The sequence below is a fragment of the Capra hircus genome, unplaced genomic scaffold (genome assembly GCF_001704415.2).
Source record: "Capra hircus breed San Clemente unplaced genomic scaffold, ASM170441v1, whole genome shotgun sequence".
NCBI classification, from domain to species: Eukaryota; Metazoa; Chordata; class Mammalia; order Artiodactyla; family Bovidae; genus Capra; species Capra hircus.
The window spans coordinates 5,826-16,191 of NW_017189643.1; the positions used below are offsets into that span (position 1 = coordinate 5,826).

Below are 10,366 nucleotides of genomic sequence, written 5' to 3' on the forward strand. Positions count from 1 at the left end.
GTCTTCTCAGTCCAGGGTTATTTCTGTGTTTTCTCCAGGTCAGCTTCACAGCCTAGCTTCATTCTGCTAGGCTAGGGTTAACAGGCTGCTCCTGGTCACATCACCCATGGCAACTCTCACTGTCCTCTCCATTTTCAGGAAGTTCTCTGACTAATGGCAGCAGTGGTGTCGGGGCGGGGGTCTTAAAAGCTAAGGGAGGACCACAAGTGTTAAAGGTCTTCAAGCTAGTGAAGGTCAGAGATGCAGGCTAGGAAGTCACAAGTCAGGATTGAGAATAGTGGGTTGTAAATCAGGGGAAAATTCTCAACAGAGAAAGACCATCCCATGTTTGAAACAGGGAGGACAAATGGGTTGACTGTGGTGCCAAGTGCCTAATCATAAGGTATTTTTGCTTCCTGACTCCCCAGTAGCAAAAGTGAAAGTAACTTGAGGCGGTCTGACAACAAAGGGCAGAGGAAAAACTTGAAAACCACAGCACCCAGGCAGGGGATTTCCAGTTTAGCTGCTTGTATAAACTGGAGGCGAGGTCCTTCGCTCTGTCTCCTGATTCTGCTCCTCTGATTGCAGACATGGCCACTGTCGATGTGAGTTGATTTGATATGAGGGTGGGGAAAGGGAGAGGACCTCTGAGACATGGGAGAGAATCGGAAATGGATGAGGGACAGTGCTGGGAAGTGAAGGGGGGGTTGCTGGAAAGGCATCTGGAAGGGGAGGAGATAGGCATTGTTACTTACTGAATGTGAAGAAAGTTTCCATGAAGAGAACCAGGTCGCTTGGCTCCTGAGTTCTCTTGCATTGAGACCTTGCACTGGTCACACTTAGGGGTACATGGTAGGAAGTGGGAGTGGGCTTTGTGCTCAGCAGGGCCGGCAAGACTTGAAACTATGGGAATATTTTCTTGATCTTTTTCTCTCTTATCCTGTTTAGGCCTCCAGGGCTCTTAAGCTTTCTTCTTTTACCAAAAGAGAGGTCTGCAGAATTCATTTATTCTAAGTTGTTAATGCCTGTGTAAGACCATATGCTCTACAAAAAGAACTTGGAATGAGGCTAATGCTTAGCTTAGAAGCGTGAGAGTTCAGTGAAGAAATGTCTGTGGCATCTAGTTTGGGAAGGTATTTTGAATGAAGCCTGAAAGAGGTTCTCCAAGACTTTCAGGTGATAGCACAGGAGTGAGATTCCCTGTGTTCATATTAGTGAAATAAGACTCAGATGTAGTCCCTACTTTCTGTGAGCGGGACCCTGGTCCAATTAAAGGAGGGATCATATTCTACAACAGGTGGATATAAGAACACAGGAAACAGATGAACAGGTGATATTGAACATAGCTTCACTACAATGTGTGAGTTATTATTTAAAGCATTAAGAAAGAAACTAACAGTACAGAAAAGATGTGTTGCAAACAGAATTTCCTTCTAAAGAAGTCATGGTCATGGAGGACAGCCATGTGAGTATTCCATTAGGCTGTCAAGTCTTGGGAATTCTGTTTGAGAGCTGTTTTTCAAATCTGGTGTACATCTTTGAATGCTTTCTAGTGTATTTAGTTTTTGACATTTGACAACATTTATCTGGAGAGGAGACAGGTAAATAAGATAGGAGATTATGAATAACATTTTGCAATGGATTAGAGGACAAAGGGATAAGACTGGTTTTCTTGCATTATGACCTGGAAATTTCAAAAACAAGTTTCAAACAAGGGAGGGGCACAGCTTGTTGTAAAGGATCTGGAGCACGAGACTGGCAGTGAAGTGTGGGAGCAATGAAGGAGGGGGCACAAAGGGTGTAGAAGAGGGCAGGCATTCTAGGCAACTGTCTCTTGGCCTTTTTTTGTCCAGGTGATTGTCCATTCTGAGGAATGGAACCCAATGACTTTCACTGCCCATCTGAGAGACAGAGTAAATAAGATCAGTGAACATGTCCGGTCTAAGACCAAGGTTCCCGTGCAAGATCAGGTCCTCCAGCTGGGCTGGAAGATCCTAAAGCCGCAGAGAACTCTGTCATCATATGGCATCGACAAGGAGACGACCATCCACCTCACCCTGAAGGTGGTGAAGCCCAGTGATGAGGAGCTGCCCTTGGTTTTGGTGGAGCCTGGTGATGAGGGGCAGAGGCATAGGCTCCAGGTGCGAAGGTCCACCCCAGTGACCCAGGTGAAGGAGATGATCAAGATGAAGACCGCTATACCCCCTAAGGAGCAGATTGTGATCTGCAACGGAAAGAAACTGGAAGATGGGAAGATCATGGGAGATTATGGCATCAAAAAGACCCATTTAATGTTCATGACATTCCCCTGCACTGGTGGGTGATGACCCTGCAGATGGAGTGATAGCAGAAAAAAAAGAGCTCATTTCTGTTTACTTCTTACTCACTAACCACACCCTCTAAAAATCTCCCAAAATTAATGTGAAAGATAAATAGAAGATTTAGGTTGGGCTGGTGAAGAATGTTGTAGAACATTTCTAATTCATTGATTCTTTCATTCTCACATGATTGAATAATTGCAAAATTGCATATAATACATTATATGTGGATATGGTAGAATATATTGAAATTTGAAAATCTATTAGAGGTAACTTCAAAGCCAGCTTGCAGATTAATCCTGAATTGGCTCTGACTTATAGGAAAACTCCTATTTCCTTTCCCAACCAACAAGAGTACATTTTAGGTTGTGATCCATGCTCTTCTAATTACTGTTTGCATCTATTTTTAGCACAGTGCTTCTTCTATCATATCACTCAAAAATTGTTGAGCTACATTTACTTTCTACTTATAGAGAATAGCCAAATGCTTTATTGTGACGTGAACTATTTAGTGTGATGATTCCAATCTCATTAATAAATAATTTAGAAATTCAATCAAATGACTTCCCCTCATCTTATTTAAAGCTATTTGTTATGAAGTGAAACTTGGCAGCATGCCCCCTCCTACTCTGTTTCTCACACTCTTATTAAACCATTCTTATTTCTGGGGATGATGGTGGTCATGGCAAGATATTCACGGTAGGGATCTAGAGTATGCCTCTAGTGGGGGCTCCTTGGGAGTAGATGTACTTTAGGTGGGAACAGATATTCAGAAAATTGAGTGATTGTGGAGCAGTCTCAGTCCTGACTGCTTTAGGCTCTAGCAGGTCTTCTCTGGGTTGGACGGGGGCTGAGGATTGGTTTCTGGGTTGACCCCAACACTGCCCACAGTCTGGCTAGTGGAGTGTTCCCCTCTCTGCTTCCTCCATCTCTCTCCCTTCCTTTACTCCTGTGTCTCACCACCTTAGGTCTCCTTCCCAATCACCTATATGTTTTTCTTGGAGCCTGAAACATGTCCATCGTCTTCCGCACTAGCCTCTTCTCTTGTTTATAACTGTCTCAAGAACCACTTCCTGCAGAAGCCTTTCTGAACTTAACACCACTTAGCACAGACTGCACTTACAAGGTGTTGCTCACTATACTTATGGGTCAAGTTCTCTGGGGTGGGCACTATTTAACTGGGTAGGAGGGCATTTGTTTGCACTGATTCCCTGCAATGAGAGACCATGTCTTCTTTGTTTGGATGGAATCTCCCGCAGGGCTGAGTCTATGATTTGATTCTCACTTAGGGATATGTCTCATGACAGACACCATGGGGTCTTCCATGGCCTCTTCCACTAGACTGGGATCTTCATACATCTCTTGCCAGCACACGCACTCTTGACTTGGAAATATGGTAAGCCTGAAGATGGGAAAGGTCCTCCCCAAAACTCACTTTCTTATTTTCATCAGCTTAGGAGAAAGCCCAGGGGCCATTTTCCCCTCACTAAACCTGCACAGTTAAAGGACATGGGGGGTTTTCCCTACAGCACAAGAACCTTTCCTGATGGGAGGAAGGGGCCTCCCCATCAACCACGGGCTTCTTAAGGACAAATCTGACGGATTCTTGTAGAGAAATGAACAGCCTGAAGGCTACACCCTTTCCACTGGGCATTCCCATCCTTGGGCCCTGGGGTAACACTCTCCTCCTTCCCTCCCCTATTGACTCACTGAGCATCTTGCCCTCTCCCCACACCCCCCAGGAGCCTCCTCGCTGCCCCTTTCACTTCCTTATTCCTGAGGGTGTAGATGAGTGGGTTGAGGGCGGGTGTGACTACAGTGTAGAAAAGAGAAATGAACTTGCCCCGCCGTTGGTTGTAGCTGTGCGTGGGCTGCAGGTAGGTGTAGATGGCTGAGCCATAGAACAGGCAGACGGCTGTCAGGTGAGACCCACAGGTGCTCATCGCTTTCCTGCGGCTGCCTCTGGTCCTCATGGCCCATATAGCACGGGCCACGCCGCCATAAGAGGCGAGGATGACTGCGGACGGCACCAGCAGGATGAACACGCGGGCAGCAAACATCTGGCGCTCGGTGGAGTCCTGGCCGCCGCCGTCGCAGGCCAGCTGGAGCAGCGCGGGCAGCTCGCAGATGAAGTGGTCTACCCGACCGGGCGCGCACAGCGGCCGCGCGGCCAGGAGCGCGGTTTGCGCGGCAGAGTTGGTGAGGCCACCGAGCCAGGCGGCGCCGGCCAGAGCGTGGCAGAGGCGCGGGGAGGCGAGGCCGGCGTAGCGCAGCGGACGACACACGGCGGCTGCGCGATCCAGAGCCATCACCGCCAGGAGGACGCACTCGGCCGAGCCCAGCGCCAGCGATGCGCACAGCTGCGCCAGGCAGCCGCCGCGCTCCAGCCTCCACTCCCGGCCGCGCAGGTTGGCCAGCAGGGGTGGCACCACGCTCGTGGTGAAGCCCGCATCCACCAGGGCCAGGTGGCAGAGGAAGTAGTACATGGGCGTGTGTAGTCGCGGCTCGCGCACCGCCAGCAGCACCAGCGCCGAGTTGCCCGTCAGAGTCAGGAGGTAGCAGAGGAGGACGAGGACGAAGAGGACAGGCTGCAGTGAGGGCCAGTCGGAGAAGCCCAGCAGGAGGAAGCGCTCCTCTGTGCTGTGGTTGCCCTAAAGAGGGAAACTCGCAGGTTTGGAAGGACGACACACAGGGCCATGTGTCCCTTACAAGCAAAGGAAAACCCGGACCATGGGAGAGGGGAGGGGGAACAGATGGCAGCACACACATGCTTAGGTGTCCACTGGAGCTCATTTACAGATCTGAACCCTTAGTTTAGGAAGGCAGCCATATATTAGTATACTCTAGTTATATATTTACCCTAATATTCTATGAGGAAATAAATAGAATCTCCCACTTAGAGATGAAGAGAATTGGGCTCAGTAAGGTAAAGCATCCCAAGGTCATAGATAAGTGAGTGGTCCTGTACTCAGGACTGTTTGATTTCCAAAATCAGTGTTTTTTCAGTGGCTTTCCTGCCAGAAGGAGAAGTTTTAATTTGTGGTGAACCTCTCTTCTAGGCTGTGTCCAATGTCCATGCCACTCCTGCTTACCAGCTACTGTGATGAGCGTGAAGAACACAGATGGACACATATATACCAGCCTTTAAATCCAGAGTCATCTGGGTAGAGAAAGACCACTAGGCAGGAGACCTGGGTTTCATCTGGTAGAACTCCCTTTGGCTAATGATGTGATATGGGGACGTCACTTCATTTCCTCCCACCTCAATGTTTTTCACGTGTGAACCATTGAGTATGAACTAAATGACCTCTGAGGTTCCTGTACTACCTTCCTGGCTCTCATTTTAATAAATATTTTTTTCACTTTAATAACTATTTTTCAAGCAAAGTAAAAGTGGGTGCAAAAGTCTTAACCCTTGAGGTAATGCCGAATTAAATTCTAACCGTACAGAAACCATCATGGTTGTTGTGATGGATAAAAGTCACATAGAAATCTTCCTACTGCATGGTCCCTGACAGGTATCATTATAAGGATAACTTATTTTAAAAATCATATTCACTGTTCTTAAATTATAATCCTATAATTTTTATTGTTCAGAAAAGAACCTTCTTCCCCCAATACAACATTGTATTTGTATGGTTCTCTCATTTATCTTCATTAAGCAGAACAAGTATTAATGTTCTGATTAACAATAAGGGTTTGGGGGACTTCCCTGGTGGTCCAGGGGCTAAGACTCAGCACTCTCAATGCAGAGACCCTTTGTTCAATCTCTTGTCAGGGAAGCAGATCCCACATGTCACAACTAACAGTTCACACGACACAACAAAAGAGTCCTGCATGCCACAGTGAAGATACTTTATGCTGCAACCGAGACCCGGCACAGCCAAATGTTGGTAAATAAATAAATATAATTAAAAAAAAAACACAAGGATTTGGGAGTCAGACTGCTCCTGTTGCATTCTTGCTTCTCTCATTTCTTACCCGAGCAACCTTGGCCAATGTTGTTTAACCTATCTGTGCTTCAGTTTCCTCACGTGAAAGCAGAATTGGTTAAATAGGTCAAACATGTCAAGCTCTTTCATCAGTTTCTGACAATGTCGTAGATGGTGAATAAATGTTAACTATTAAACTCTATTTCATATCAGGAAATAGGCTTCTAGAGGGTTCCTACACTAGGCAAGGACAAAACTGGTGTGTGAATTTATATTCCTTTTCATATATTCACTCTGACCTTATGTGAAAAGTTAGATGATATTCTTATTTTATATAATAAGAGAGGAGGGCAATTGAGGTTAAATAACTTGCTCAAAGTCACATAGTTTGTAAATGCCTCTCAGGATTTCAACCCAAATCTGATTAATTCAGGGATCCTTGCTTTTTTAAATGAACCAGGCTCTAATATACTAAGGACTGTGGTGGATAAAATTCCTTACAAAGATTTACTTTTATTTCTGGATAATATTATAGTCATATCAAAGATGAAAAAAGTATGAAAGCTGACATTTAGGCTTATGGTTCAATGGTGTTAGGGACATTGAGTTATAAAAAGTCAAATTTTCTATTTCTGTGGCTACATAGATACACAACAGTTCAGCCAGGCAAGCCTTAAGACACTCTTCTGCAAACCCATCAAACTCTGAAAACAGGCACACAGTGGTAAAATTGCACAGACATCTTTACTGCAGGTACACACACATTCCCAAACGAGTAGCTCAGACACGTTTGTACACACACACAAACACCCCATTATCCCCCTCAAGCATCCAGAACACAAATATGTTGTAAAAGATATTCTAATGTGTCCTCACACATCATTTGGTGTTCTAGAATGCACCCTTCATTCATTAGACCATTTTTAAAAAGTGGGATGTGGTAATAAGCCTATCTTCATGTCTTATTCTTTGGCACTGATGTTTAGGCTTTCAGCTAACAGATGAGAGGCTGGTCTCTTGCTCCTGATCTGGAGTCCCTGTGTTTGAAGTGGCCTTTGGAGGGATGAAAGAAAGGCCAAGTCACATGACTGTTATCTCTGGAATGGGTGCCTGAGATCACAGCAGTCACCTTAGGGAAGAAGACTCAGGGTGGGTGCTTCTTGCTGGTCAGAAGAGGAATGAATAGAATGTCCTGGGGCAAGAAACCCCCTAAGTCCTGGGATACACTGAGATCCAGGTAGAGGTGGTGATGCGGGTTCCAGGAGAACCCTGTAATGAGGTGTAGACAAGGCGAAGACCTGACCCTTGTGGTGATGGCGAATCAGTATTGGTGGTGGCAGCAAAGATGTCTTTCCTTAAAAATGCTTTTTAAAGAATGAAAAAAAGCCCACATCTCATTTTATTAGATTTGATTCCTACGTGTTCAAAACAAAAAAAAGAAGCATAAAAATGTTTTTTAAAAAAATAGAAAAAAGTCTGCATCCCAATTTATGTGTTTAAATTAAAACAAAGCATAAAAATGTTTTTAATTTTTAACTGGTTTAGGATTTCATTCTCTGTTGGGTGACCTTCAGCCAGCTGTTCAACCTCAGTGATTCTTGGTGTCACCGTCTGTAAAACGTAGGTAGCAACCCTGACCTGTGGGAAATGTTATACATTTAATGAGGTCATCCTCAGTTTTAAACACAGGTTCGGCTCTCACTTCATCAGCTTTACCCCCGACACTCCTCAATGCTATTATTTCCCACCTCACCCACTTTGCTTTCCTTTGAAACACACACATCTGTATGTACCACTTTACATCCGCACCAACAGCACACCAGGGTTCTCTTCCCCACATCCTCACCGACACTTGTTATCTCTCTTGTCTTTTTGATGATAGCTGTTGTAATAAGTGTAAGGTGATATCTCACTGTGCTTTTTTGGGGGGGAGTTCTGTGATGGGTCTTAGTTGTGGTGTGCTGGGTCTCTATTTGTGGCACTCAAGGTTAGTTTCTCTGAGGCATGTGGGATCTTAGTTCCCAGGCCAGGGACTGAATCCGTGTTTCCTGTATTGAAAGGCAGATTCTCACTGGACCACCAGGGAAGTCCAGTCCCCTCTCATTGTGGCTCTGAGTTGCATTTCCCTGATGGCTAGTGACGTCATGCACCTTTTCATGTTCCTGGTAGCCCTTTTTTATGCCTTTGGAAAAAACATCTATTCAGATCCTTTGTCCACTTTTTAATCAGATTTTTTTCTTCCTGAAAAATATCTGTTCAAGTCCTTTGACAATTATTTAATTGAATTTATTTTGCTAGTGAGTTGTATATGTTTTTGTTTGGAATATTAACCCCTTATCAGATAATATGGTTTACAAATATTTCCTCTTATTCTGTGAGCTGCCTCTTTTGGGGGCCTAGTGAAGACGCTTGAACCCAGAAACCTTCACCATGGTCCCTTTGATCTTCTTTCCATGTCTCTCAGGATCTTTCAGAGTCCTTGTATTCATCTTGAAATTAACTTAAATGATTCCTGCCTCAATAAGAGTGTTGGAAGATTGGAGAAGTATGTGACTTTCTCCAGTGCCTCCTCTCCCCAGATAGAGCCAGTAGTCTGAGGTCTGGCATTCAAGGCTTCTGAGAATCCAGCCTCAAGTTTCCAGGCCCAACATGTGTTCTACTTTTTCTCACATAAACTTGCTGCCCTGGTGGTGTTGGGTGACTCTTTGTGCATCCCCACCTCTGTATCTTCGCTTGAAAAAATGCCCTCCTTGTCCCCTTGCACCAACCTCATTCCTCCCCACCCCTCCAGCTTCAAAACAAGCATCACCTCCTCCAGGAAGCCTTTCCAAGCTTCTTCTCATTTCCCACAGCCTTTAGAATTTGCAAAAGAAACCATCTTTTTTCACCTTCTGCTTTTCGTTTCATTATAGGGCTTCTCTGTTGGTCCAGTGGTTAGGAATCTGCCTGCCAGTTCAGGGGACTTGGGTTCAATCCCTGGTCCAACATCTCTGGAGGACCCAGAGCTCCTGTTTCTCAGCCCCATGGCACCTGAGTTTCTCCCACTTTCCTCGCCTCTTCCCTAGTTGACCCTTACAGTGACAGCACATACCCTAGAGAGAAAGAGAGGCTGCCAGGGAACAGGGTGAGCACCCACTCATGTTTTCTGGACTGAGCTGAAGCCTTTGTCTCTATTCCTCTCCCACTCCTGCTTCCTACATCTCTTTCCTGGCCCCCAAGGGAGATCCTCTCCTGCCAGACTCTCCAGTCCCTCCCTGGGACCCTGATCTGTGAATCCCAGAGAGCCTGGGGAGGAGGTGAAGCAGGGGGATCCGGGAGTGCAGGCTGGGGAGGTGAGATCCATGGGTTAGTGCGCTGCTACTTAGCTCCTAAGCTCCTAAAAGAGGCTGGCCCAGGGAGCCCAGATACCAATTTCCCTGTGAGCTAGTGAGTTTTCCTCTGGGCTTTTGTGGTGGTCCTTCTCTTTCTCCACCAGTGGGTCACCCTGCCTGCACCCCTCCTTTTCCCATCCGAGTCACCTCCCACTTCAGTTCTGCAGAGTGAGGGGAGGAGGCCACTTCCGGAGCTGATGCCTAGGGATGGGGTGCACTTTAGAGGGTGGGTCCTCTGGGGATGGGAAAGTTATGGGAAAGTCTGGGGAGAGGCAGGGAAGAGGAAGCCTGAGGGAAAGGGAAGTGGGAGGTAAAGAGGAGGGCCAGGGGTTGTTGTGGGCAAGGGCAGGATCCGAGAATAGAGCAGGATGTGAATAGGGGTGATAGCTCCTAGGTGTCAGGTTCAGGGAGGTAGAATGGAGTAGGGGGTGATACCCTCAAGAATGGGATCTCTAATGGCCTCCCCAGCTTAACTTTCCCCTATCTTCATCCTCCACAGACTAACTGTGACGTCCGTGCACTTTGCAACTGGGGTTCAGGGGAGAATGTGGTCTCTTGACTCCCCCCTTGTCTTTTCTTCTACTTCTTCCTCTTTCCTACTTTAGTGGCGACTCTGTGTTCCTTTTCCTTTTTGCTCTTTGGGCTAGTACTCAGCCATCACTTTCCTTTTACTCCATCTCACTGCCTGACTGTTTCAATTTTCTCTGAACCCAAAGCTGTGACTTGTCTTATGATGAAACCAGGTGGGAGGGATTCATTCATTTGT

The 10,366-nt window shown here is 46.2% G+C and overlaps 2 protein-coding genes across 2 annotated transcripts; one reads left to right on the top strand and one right to left on the bottom strand.

The window, feature by feature from the left end:
• Positions 1-426: 426 nt before the first annotated feature.
• LOC108634590 (ubiquitin D-like) lies at positions 427-2,852 on the top strand. Its single transcript, XM_018044611.1, has 2 exons — positions 427-584; positions 1,833-2,852. The coding sequence occupies exons 1-2, from the start codon at positions 570-572 to the stop codon at positions 2,301-2,303; spliced, it is 486 nt and encodes a 161-aa protein (XP_017900100.1). The 5' UTR covers positions 427-569; the 3' UTR covers positions 2,304-2,852.
• An 883-nt stretch (positions 2,853-3,735) lies between these two features.
• Positions 3,736-5,754, bottom strand: LOC108634589 (putative olfactory receptor 2I1). Its single transcript, XM_018044610.1, has 2 exons — positions 5,746-5,754; positions 3,736-4,948 (listed from the first exon to the last, which is right to left on the bottom strand). Exons 1-2 carry the CDS (start codon positions 5,752-5,754, stop codon positions 4,004-4,006), a joined length of 954 nt encoding a protein of 317 aa, XP_017900099.1. The 3' UTR covers positions 3,736-4,003.
• Positions 5,755-10,366: the final 4,612 nt, after the last annotated feature.